Source organism: Pyxicephalus adspersus, chromosome 4 (assembly GCF_032062135.1).
Source record: "Pyxicephalus adspersus chromosome 4, UCB_Pads_2.0, whole genome shotgun sequence".
NCBI lineage: Eukaryota > Metazoa > Chordata > Amphibia > Anura > Pyxicephalidae > Pyxicephalus > Pyxicephalus adspersus.
In genome coordinates this window covers 76942403-76955130 of record NC_092861.1, presented here as the reverse complement: position 1 = coordinate 76955130, position 12728 = coordinate 76942403, and the positions used below count along the sequence as shown (strand labels likewise).

General features: G+C 36.0%; 1 protein-coding gene across 1 annotated transcript in view; it reads left to right on the top strand.

The window, feature by feature from the left end:
• ASCC3 (activating signal cointegrator 1 complex subunit 3) overlaps window positions 1-12728 on the top strand; it is a 322696-nt gene that overhangs the window by 25340 nt on the left and 284628 nt on the right. Inside the window, exons 5-6 of the mRNA XM_072410198.1 lie at window positions 4194-4311; window positions 11571-11778. Coding sequence (XP_072266299.1) covers window positions 4194-4311; window positions 11571-11778 — 326 coding nt within the window. The remainder of the gene's footprint in view (window positions 1-4193; window positions 4312-11570; window positions 11779-12728) is intronic.

Below are 12728 nucleotides of genomic sequence, written 5' to 3'. Positions count from 1 at the left end.
TAATGATCCTTTTAGGAGACAAGGTACTGAACTGTATGCATCTTTCTCAATTGTCCATCTGGTAAGGCATTCATAATTGGAATGCTTTTAGATTTAGTACAGCCATGAAAGGAGCAAATAACACATCTGATTGAGTTTGTAGAGCTAAAAGTACTTTCTGTTCACCCTATAATTGGGCGAATTTATTCTATAATAGGTTATATTGGTGGTTTCTAAGTAATACTGACAAGTAATGTTCCAGTTTTACACAAATATACAGCAATGGAAGGACACATTAGGAAAGGAGTCCACCTTGGCAGCATCCCTTGCTTTCACAAATGTTGATGTATTTTCCTATTTACAATGGCTTTTGTAAAGGTTAGTTTGCCCAAATGATTATTAATTTTATTTATGATATTTTAATATTTTTAAAATGCTGTAAACAGCTGCACAGAAATTTTAATGGGTTTGGTATCATTTATTCATATACACTAGACATGAACAACTTGTTTTCCTTCTACTAATGTGGGATCTACAGTTCCAACTCCGGAAAACACCCATAAATAAATAAATATTAATATAAATAATACAATGGCTATAAAGGTGTGCACTGTGTTTTTTCATACAACATATAAATACAAATACAACAAAAGTATCATTTTCAAATTCATACCATTTAGTACTATACAAGTTTACTAGTATTACACAAAAATAAATTCTGAAGTTTAAAGTACACCTGTGACTATATGGAAGATTATAAGAGGAATGTTTAGGAGGTACCTGCTACCTAACTCTATTAGCACTGGTTTATTTTTTGGGCTAGCTATATCTGCACAGTGGACCAATGAAGGAAAAGTGGCATGGACCTTCACATGCAGAAGCAGTGTGTGACAAATTAAGTTAAATTAAAATTGTGATTAAAAAAAAGTGTCTTCCCCCACCTTACTAGACAGGGTCAGGTAAATATTACAATATTCACACTATTTGCTGCAATGTGCAAAGTTTATTAGTCCTGCACCCTTGTGGGTACAGGAAAAAATATATATGAAAGGTGTTGTAAATGAATCTGTTAAAGTGTAAAATCCTCTTTAAAAGCCCTGCCACCTTTAATGTCAACAAGGATGTATATTCATTTACCCTCTAAATCACATACTGTATATACATCGACTTGTGTATAAATCTCGGGCACAAAATGTGTCTGTCACTGCGAACATTCAAAACCGTAATCAATAGAAATGTAATAGAAAAGGAGGAAAAAAATTGCTCACTCTGTTTATCTTTTTATATGGTATTTTGTACTTTTGAGTTGTCACTAATTAAAATTTGGGGTGTTAGTTTTTTTTTTATAGAGGAAAATCAGTAAAAATAAACTTTATTATAAGAAAGTTTATTATATAAATATTATTTTTAAATGTGAGCTTCAAAAGTCCTTCTCCTTTAATCTCCAGCACGTTCAATTCCAAACAAATACTGATTGGCAATATTGAATATGTGTTGGTCTGCTTTTTGCATCCATCAGAGTCTTTGTGTGTGTAGAGCTGTTATCACATGTTTCTTGCACATAAGATGAAATGCCTGTAACATAATGATGGGATACATTGGCTTTTTGCCCCCAAAATAAGGGTCTGAAAAAATTAACACACAGCCAAACATTAGCAAGTTAGTGGCTATCCCTAGATACTTTATTCTATTTAGAGTGTATGTCTTCTTTATTCTTCCCTTTAAAGTGCTTCAATATAGGGTGCAGCTTTAAAAAAATTTTTATATTATCAATGATGAATATAAAGATAAAAAATTGTACTTAAGGGCATTTTTTTCTATTTTAATAATAGCATTAGCAATAATTATTTGAATTAGTTTTTTAAACCAGTTTGAGTACACTAGGATTAGGAACCAAAAAAAGATGTGCTTAAGCTTTTAGTTCACTGGTTCATTGAAATATAGATTTGTTTTAATCCCAACAGAAAAAAAAAATCAGACTATAGGAAACATCAAAGGAAGTATAGTATGTCAGCTCTGACCCAATGTTCATACATCCCTATATGCCCAACAAATACAGAAAAAAAAGTCACCTATGCAAGGTATAATAGGGTCAGTAATTGATTTAGTAACAAAAAATCTAATTATACTACAATTATTTACAGTGAAATAAACATATTTTACAGGTTTTTGTCAGTAAACTGTGTGTCAAACAATATTGTACACAACTTCAAATACTGGCTGCTAAGTAGCTGGGATATGCCTTGACATATGTTTCTCCTATACATCAATAGATGGAAAGATGAGTAATGAAATAAACAGGTTTCGTGGAAATAAAATTATTTCTTCAAACTAAGTGCAGACATTTTTCACTTTCAATAAATAAAAAAGTGATTATGAGTAAATCACTGTTTTGTAAAATATTTGTATATTCATAGTACAGCAAAATAAATGCGTAAAAAAAATACATTTATTCCATAGTGTGTATTTAAAGTGTTAACATTGTAATTACCACCTGAAAGGGAGCCTACCTTATAGAACCTAGCCATATCTATCTACTTACTGGCTGCACTTAGTACAAAAGGTCAGCATGAATAATTCTCTTATTTATATAAAAAAAACATGCTGGGATGTGAACGCCATTGGCCTTTTTGCACTGCATTGTAATTATTAAAAAATAAATGAACATACATTTTACCTAGCTATGAACTGTAATAGTGACACTACTGTCAATCAGCTATTCCTAGTTATCAAGGGTGAGTTTTTGTTGTGCTGGTAAAACAGTTATTGGGTCCACTGCTCTTCTACCTTTTCCTCTGCCCATAGTGGTGGACTGAGAGCATAGTGCCTGCCTTTGTCATGTCTATTGTGTAGAGTTTTTCGTAAAAAGGAAGTTAATTCTTATTCAAAAACATTTTTTTTTTTTTCCCCCAAAATAAGGGTCTGAAAAAATTAACACACAGCCAAACATTAGCAAGTTAGTGGCTATCCCTAGATACTTTATTCTATTTAGAGTGTATGTCTTCTTTATTCTTCCCTTTAAAGTGCTTCAATATAGGGTGCAGCTTTAAAAAAAAATTTATATTATCAATGATGAATATAAAGATAAAAAATTGTACTTAAGGGCATTTTTTTTCTATTTTAATAATAGCATTAGCAATAATTATTTGAATTAGTTTTTTAAACCAGTTTGAGTACACTAGGATTAGGAACCAAAAAAAGATGTGCTTAAGCTTTTAGTTCACTGGTTCATTGAAATATAGATTTGTTTTAATCCCAACAGAAAAAAAAAATCAGACTATAGGAAACATCAAAGGAAGTATAGTATGTCAGCTCTGACCCAATGTTCATACATCCCTATATGCCCAACAAATACAGAAAAAAAAGTCACCTATGCAAGGTATAATAGGGTCAGTAATTGATTTAGTAACAAAAAATCTAATTATACTACAATTATTTACAGTGAAATAAACATATTTTACAGGTTTTTGTCAGTAAACTGTGTGTCAAACAATATTGTACACAACTTCAAATACTGGCTGCTAAGTAGCTGGGATATGCCTTGACATATGTTTCTCCTATACATCAATAGATGGAAAGATGAGTAATGAAATAAACAGGTTTCGTGGAAATAAAATTATTTCTTCAAACTAAGTGCAGACATTTTTCACTTTCAATAAATAAAAAAGTGATTATGAGTAAATCACTGTTTTGTAAAATATTTGTATATTCATAGTACAGCAAAATAAATGCGTAAAAAAAATACATTTATTCCATAGTGTGTATTTAAAGTGTTAACATTGTAATTACCACCTGAAAGGGAGCCTACCTTATAGAACCTAGCCATATCTATCTACTTACTGGCTGCACTTAGTACAAAAGGTCAGCATGAATAATTCTCTTATTTATATAAAAAAAACATGCTGGGATGTGAACGCCATTGGCCTTTTTGCACTGCATTGTAATTATTAAAAAATAAATGAACATACATTTTACCTAGCTATGAACTGTAATAGTGACACTACTGTCAATCAGCTATTCCTAGTTATCAAGGGTGAGTTTTTGTTGTGCTGGTAAAACAGTTATTGGGTCCACTGCTCTTCTACCTTTTCCTCTGCCCATAGTGGTGGACTGAGAGCATAGTGCCTGCCTTTGTCATGTCTATTGTGTAGAGTTTTTCGTAAAAAGGAAGTTAATTCTTATTCAAAAACATTTTTTTTTTTTTTTTTTTGCAGTTATTTGAACTTCTTGGACCTGAGGGATTAGCAGCTATTGAAATCATCCTACAAGAGAGACAGAAAATTGTGGCAAAATCCCTAAACTGGCAAGGTAATAGGCTGCATGCTTTACAAGGTAAAACACACAGCAGAACTTGATAAGTGTTAGTGCATTATGATATTTTAGCACACAAACTCAAAACACAGTAAATATAGTACTAAAATAATACCAATATATCTGTATTTTATTTTTGAGAAAGAGGGCCATTTTGTTCCATGATTGGTTGTTGGACCCCTTTAGCTACAGTAAACTATTCTTCTATTTTAACCTGAGAATGCTTACCTATTGCTTTCTGCCACTGTTGATGACCATCTGTACACTTTTACAAAACACAATACTATCTTCCTAAAAGATTTTTTGCCTGTCTGTGTTTGTAATGTCTATGTTACAAAACCTTGGACAATGGCCACTGAGGGTTTAACTCATGTACATGTGTGATAATCACTAATTGTTTACAATTTATTAACTGGGGATGGATGACTGAGAGGGTTAATGTACAGTCATGTGAAAAAATGAGAACACCCCCAATGAAAGCCTGTGTGTTTTTTCAACATTCTGGGACATTTGGATATATCCCAATTTTACCAATACTGGCAGATTCAAGTAATATAATTAAACAATTTAAAATGAATAAAAGACTTTACAAATTCTTCTGTAATATGTAATTCCACAAAAAATGCCATTTCTGGTGAGGAAGAAATTAGGACACCGCCACATTTATTCCCTCTAAAATGGGTCAAATCACATAGAGGTATATCACATCAGGTGCACATGATTGGAATATTGTTACTTAGCATTTGAAGGATGTTTTCCCTATTTAAACCTCAGACATTTAGTTTGGTTTGCTGCTGGCTGTTGAGGTGAGAGTGAACACCATGGTGAAATCAAAAGAGCTTTCTGAGGCCTTTAGAAAGAAGACTGTAGCAACTTATAAGTCTGGTAAGGAAATTAGTTGGATCTCAATAGGATTTTAAATCGGCAATTCCACTGTCCAGAAAAAAGTCTACAAGAGGAGGACTTTCAAAAGAGCTGCCAACCTGCTCAGGTCTGGCCGGCCAAACAAGTTCACCCTGAGAGCAGACCGCAAGATCCTAAAAGAAGTCTCCAAAAACCCTTAAATGTCATCACAGGAGCTACAGCAGGCTCTTGCTACTGTTGATGTGAGATGTGCATGCCTCCACAATCAGAAAGAGACTGCACAACTTTAACTTGCATAGGAGGTGTACATGGAGAAAACCTTTGCTGAGAAACATTAATGCCAGACTGAAGTTTGCCAAAGAGAACGTAGCCAAAGACCTGGACTTCTGAAATAATGTTCTTTGAAAAATCTAAAACTCATTTATTTGGACACCAGAACAGAGGACATGTTTGGCATAAACCAAATACAGCATTCCAGGAAAAGAACCCCATACTAACTGTAAGACGTGGGGGTGCATGGTTTGGGAATTCTTTGCTGGAGCAGGACCTGGCCAACTCACCATCTGAGAATGCTTCTAACATGCATCTAACATGTATCAGAGGGTGCTTAAAGAACATGTAAGACCATCTGTAAGAAAATTAAAGCTGAAACAGGATTGGACCCTGCAACACGACAATGACCCAAAACATTAGTAAATCCATCAAGGACTCCCTGTATATACTTCCAGAGATAAATAAAAACAAGATTCAATATTGATATATGAACATTTCTTAACCACCTGGGCATTTCACCGATGTCTGGATTTTTTGTACCAAAAGTGGTACACTTTTTTTCATGACATTTTTTTTTTTAAATATTGTAGACTTGTAACTTACCGAAATATGTCCAAACAAGGGTCTAGTAGATATCCTGAATAATAAAGTTTGAAACACACAATCATGTAAAAAAAAATAATTTCATTTAATATTAAAATAAAAAACACAAAAATCAGCTTAAACAAGAATGCATAAATAAATAAAAAAAAATGAAAATGCAATAACTCTGTATACTGTATAGTACTATATTTTTCTAAAACGGGGCAGCATAGAGTCCAACGTCACATTTGGGGCAGTAGAGCCGGGTTTCCTTCCGGATTTTTTTCCCGTCCTTCTTTCTCTTGGAGCACCTCCCCTGTTCTTGGGGTTGGTGGAATGTACTCCAGGAAATGACGATCACTCAGGCGTAGTGGGTTCACCGTGTATGTAGCACGTCGTCCAAGTTGATGTTCATTTGCATCCTCTTCTGGTATTAGGTGTTTCACACATATAGCTTCACATATTTTCCATATGAATTCAGGGTGGGGTACAGGCCTGTCATTTTGTTTTTTGAATAGAATGTACTCATTCCACAGACACTATTCCACTAGATCGCAAACAATTTTTTTATAGTACTTTCTCTGTTGCTTTTTGACAGCTGGATAAAAAGTCATGACCTGGTCGGCTCTGTAAGCACCCCCCATTGTGCAGTTGTAGTCGTTGACTACCTGAGGCTTCTGAACCTCTTTCCCACTTCTTGTACTGTTTTGTACAATGGCGGTGTTGTGAACAGTGCTCCTCATGCAGACATCCTTCTTATAATGCCATCGGAGAGCCATCATCTTGCCTTTCTGCCAGGCAACTTTATCCCCAGGCTTGAGCTTTTGTGAGGTAAAATTGCCTGGCAATTCACACCGGTTAGCCCTTACATTTCCGTAGGCATCTGTTTTGTTTTGTATCAGGAACTCATAAAGCTCGGGGGACGTATAAAAATTGTCTGTAGTAAGACAATAGCCTTGGTTTAGCAAAGGCTCAATAGGAGACAGCACAGAAGATGTTGCTACTCCAAAGGAACTAAATCTCAGGTCAAATGTTGTGCCTTTGCCTGTATATATGACAGAGTTCCAGATATATCCAGATTTGGTTTCAGACAGCATAAAAGACTTGATCCCAAACTGTGCTGTCTTGGACGCCATGTACTGCACCCAGCTCACTCTCCCTTTATATGACATCAAACTTTCATCCACACTAATGTCCCTTTCTGGCACATAGCAGGTTTTGAAGTTGTTTATAATCATTTATTAAACCTCCCAAACCTCCCTGCTTGGGGGCAGGATGGGTGGTCTCTTCTAAATTATCATTGTTGGTAATATGTAAAAAATTTAATGATTAGGTTAAATCGATATTCAGGCATACTGTGCCAAAAAAGGGGGTGGCAAGCAGTTTGTTGGTGGACCAGTACCACTTCTGCAGGGGTTTCCCCACCACCCCCTGGAGAATAACAAAGCCCATAAAAAGCCAAATATCCTTTTGGGTGACAGGTTCCCACTTCCTTGTTCTGGACAAGCTTGCATGTGGAGCAGCCAGCTGTTGCGCTGCATATCTGTTTGCCTCTTCAACTATTTTGTGAATGACTTCACCATTCACAAATAGCTCCAGGTAGGCCAGGGGGTTGTTCTCATAGTGCACCTTCAGGCCCGGCGCCCCAGTAAATAGAAACCTAGGGGAGCGGAGGCTGGGCCTGACGAGTGTCAATCGTGCATCCGATGCGCACATCACTAACCTCAATAGAATCACTCTCACTCGTGGTCTCCGTCTCAGTCTGATGAGAGGTCTCCAGACACTCCATCACTATCAGTGGACTCCACAAGTGACTCCAGATCCCTCTCGCTGTCCAGGCTGAGGTCAAGACAGGAGGCAGGCAGAGAATGGTCAAAATTAGGCAAAGATCAGCAGATCAGTAAGAGCAGACACAGTGTTACACACTAGCAATCCAGGGATTAACTGGTAATTTTTAGAACTGTGCAAGTGTATTTATTTTTGTTTATTTTGTATTGGTATTGGATACAGGAGTTTGTATTCAATCCAGTACAAAATTTGAACTTCCCGTTTATTTACTTTGTTTCCATTTTATATTATTTTGTATTGAATTAGATACAGGAGTTTGTATTCAATCCAATCCAAAATATGAATTTTAATTTCCCTGAGGACGTCATCAGGGTTAGCTAAGACAACCGACCCTGGAGACGCAGATCGACGCTGGAGAACACACTTGAGGATGCCAGCGACACCAGGTAAGAGACGCTTAATTCTATTTTTAGTTTTCGTAGGTTTTTTTTCCTCCTAAGTAGGCTCGGGGCAACCGCCCAGGTGGTTAATATAAACTTGAATATTTATTGGGATGTCCTAATTTATTCACCTGACTGTGTATAATCTGGAGATTGGGTGCTGAGGGGTTAATGCTTATACAATAATCACTGGGGGGGGTTCATTCTCATACACTGAGAACAGTTTTGTGAGCTCTACTCTACAGTGTCATCTGACTTTAACACTATAAAAGATGACAGATTCAAAGTAACCTGCTAGCTGTTGTACTCTACTTTGTATTCACTTTTTCTCTGAGACCCAATATTTTTTTTTTTAATTTTTAAAGTTATATGCCTTCTGCGGTAATGTCTATATTCACCTATTAAATAAATTGTATTTTTTTGTGGTCAGAACATTAGCGCAATGTATTCTGTAAAGTATTTCTGTGGATGAAAACTGCTTTGCATTTTCATTGGAGCTAAGACAACCTGTTTCTGCCAGCCAGTGTCAACAATCAATCTGAAGCTATCGGTGCTACAGTATATCATGTCCTCTTGATTTCCCATTAGAATGCCTTTCTTCCCAATGCCGTCACTTATCTTTTGTCTTAATAAAGCTGCTGTCTTTCAGTTTTACCCTTCAGGTAGTTATTCAGTACATCATTTGCACTAATTTGATCATACATTCTTCTCCTCCTTTCTGCCATTCTTCTGGTTCTCATTTTCTCAGCATTTCAATTTCTGTTGTTTTAGTTTGTGCTTTTACTCTTGTTTTACTGTGCTTTTACTCTGCTGTCATGCTTCTTCACATTCTGAATTTTTTTTCTAAATTGTTTTGTTTAATTCAGTTTCATTCTGAGTATATTTTAGAATGCTAGTCAGGTTCTGTAAAAGATTTCTTTTCTGAATAGTTATTGTAAAATCTAATTGATACTAAAGCCAGACAAAGACTTGTACAATTACTTTATTCCGATGCTGTCTTTAATTCTGCTCTTGTACCCTTGCTTGTCCAACAACTACATTGTATATCTCTTCATTGTGGTACCTTTTGGCATTCTTTCTATTAAGCAATGTATGTGTAGGTGTGTGTGATTCTCTCATCTTTTTTCAATACACACCCCCTGATGGTGCATCATGTAGTTGGCCTGCCGTTCTTGTGGCACAGTGCCTAATCAAAGGTCATTTATTTTGACTGATCTTTCCTTGTCCGTTTTTCTGTTTCACATCAGTATTTGCTTTTGGGGATATGTTTTGAACCTCTAACTTTATTTGAACCTTGAATTACATGTTTATTAAGCTACAACTTGAGCAGTTGTAAGGAAAGAGTTTTGAATCTTAGCAATTTTCTAAATTCTACATAAATTGCACCTAAATATTTATGTAAATTATAATGATGACCATAATAAGTATGACCTGCAACATGTTACATGTCTTTTCTGAGTCATGACAAGTGCAAGTAAATTTTTTTTATTAAAAAATTGTTCAAGCATCCCACCCTACTAAATAAAATCTCCTAAGTATATTCTGTCACAAACAACCCCAGCACAGGTGTGTACTCATCTGTACTCGTTTTTTTAAATGTTACCGCAGATATTCCAGAGGTTTTGGATAGAAGGCACCCAAGAGACTTTTGTAGATGTTACAAAAGAAATGTGGGAGAGACTAGCCACTCACTTCAGCAAAGTGTTATTTAGCAAATCTTTCTGATGCAATACTAAACTTCTGCCCCTTTTCCGGGAACATTTGGAGCAAGCCTAGGAATCCCAGAGGGGGTTTCATAATAGAGGTGACAGAGTCCATCATTTTTTACCCACGGGATAAGGTAATTCTTGTGGCTAAAAATAAATCGCTTGTGATGTGGCAAGTTTTAGAGAAGCCTGGTAAAGGGAAACCAGAACAATTCAAACGCATTATTCTTACAAAGTGATAGAAGAACAGGGAATCCCAGGTGGCTATGGCAGCCCCTCAAATGGATCATGTCATCACTATGGCAGAAGTATATGTAAAAAAAGGTACAAAAAATTAAGTAAAAAGAGCACCTTATGATGGACATTGACATTCTCTGAGATAACTAATCATACCACAGTTGTTCAGCATGACATTGTGACTAATGGTGTTTAAGGTAACATAATTGAATACTTGAAGATAGGTGGAAAGCAGTCAGGAGGGAAAGAAGAGATGGGAGTACTAGCGGAATCCCGTAGTGACTAATCAATTTCAATCATTCTGATTCCTAAACTAGATGGAAGTCAGAGATTTTGCCATGATTTTAGAAAATTTGACACGTGAAAATGTGATGCATACCCTGTCTTGAGCTGACATACATATTGACAGTTTGAGATCCACCAGATATTTATTAACTTAACCTTAACCTAACATCTGCCAAAAGGTTACTAGCATATGCTAAATAATAGGATGTGGGTGTAGCCATTCACAACTTTAAGAAGTAAGCCCAGTTATGCTCACGCGTTCTTGTTCCAGCACTAGGCACCACTATCTTCTTCCCACTTTTTTTTCCTGTTGCGATTTCCACTATCTTGACTGGCCAAGCCAAAATGACATAACTCCCAAGCAGGCTCACAGGAGTTCATTCAGTCCCGGCAATCACCAGGGATGCTTGGATTGCTGGGTACCCTGGCTAGTACTGAGCTGCGCATATGCACCTCAGCATTTTTGACCATTTCATAGAGCATGATTAAACCCCAAATCATTAAATCTTAGGTAACTCAGAAGTGTCCACAATCTGTAAATGTAAAAAAAGGGAGCATTTTTAGGAATAAAGGATATTATAGAAATAAAAATGTTATTGCTAAGTTTGCCTCCTTTGCAGGACCTTTGGCCGACTTCACCAAAAATAAAGAATCTTTTGGGTTCAAATTATCCCAGTCTTTGAAAGAGAATGAGAGAAGAACTGTAGAGTGCTCTTTTGAATGAACACTGGCGGCCCTTTAGGTTTTAGCCTAACAGTGTGTGGTAATCTAATCAATTGTTTTTCAATTATTAGTCAGTTAGTACTGCTGTTATTGACAGGATTTACACGTAAAAAAAGAATCTTTATCTAAAAAATGTACTTGTAAAAAATCCATTGCCTTTGGCGATGTATGTAGTTTGGAGGTTCTCCCCCTGTTTGTGTGGGTTTTCTCCCACATTCCAAAAACATGCAGTTAGGTTAATATGCTTCCACCCAAACTAACCTTGAACTGAATTAATGACATATAATTATGGTAGGGACATTAGATTGTGAGCCCTTTTGAGAGACATCTAGTGACATGACTATGGACTTTGTAAATTGTTCCTGTGTGTTGCTTGTTTTAGATCCCCACAAAAGGATTGCCGGAGAAACAGGAAGACTAAACTATGGCTGTCAAGTTACTGTCCAGTCTGAACAAGAAAAGCAGCTCATGAAGCAGTATCGTCGAGAAGAAAAACGCAATGCCAAACGAGAGAAACGTGTAGGCGAGGAGGGAGAGTTTTCTGGGGAAGGGCTAATGGGCTTTGATCCCAAGGAACTGCGAATGCAAAGGTAATAAATGCAAAACACTGAAAAATGCTTCAGCTGTAATTGCTACATTAATGTGTCCTAATAATTTATTTTCTTAAGTTCAGCTTTTGGACATTACACAATTTTAACTTCAGGTCACGTCTTAACCAAAGTATAGAATTATTTTCTCTATGAAAACCTAATTTTCTAGGATAAGGAAGCAGTGATCTGCTTAATTAGAAACTGCTTGGTCGCTTCCACATGATTTAGAAATGCAGATTAAGGAGGTAAGCTATCTTCCTTAGGTGCTCTGTACACACCACTAGTTTAAGATTTATGAAGTCTGTACTAAATGCATTGAAACTATCTGTTTTTCCTCTTGAGATTAATGGGTGCTATTTTCTATGTTGTCATCTTGAAATATAGGGGAAAAAAAGAAAGCAAATAAGGTGTTGCAATGCTGCAGTGGAGTATAAAAAAAAAACCTCTAGCCTTGTTGGCTTTTTAAATATTGAGCCCATAAAATGTGTGATCTCTACATTGTTATGTGGCGCATAGTGTGGGGAAAGCAGCACTGTAAATAAGAACATCTGTTTCGGTTATTGAGTTGCCAATGCCTACAAATATATACCTATAATTTTTGAAATTGTTATTGAGAGTGTGTCTGTATATACACTTGCTGACCTCTTTGTCTTAAAGCAGGCAAATTGTTAAATTGACTCTGACACAGATACCAAACTTCCACCTCTTCCGTCTGTTTTATCTTGTTAGGGTCACTCTAGAGATTTTTTTCTAGGGAACACTATGCAAAAGCTTATTTATTTCTGCCTCAATAGATCTTACTATTTTTTTCCCCTCATTTTCAATCTATAAATGTACTGGAGTCAATAAAAAAATCAAATCCATGAATTTTACGTGGGCATGGATTTATTTATTTATTTTACATATGCAGTAGATCCTGACCCATTTGTATATGGTAATCTTGTCCTGTT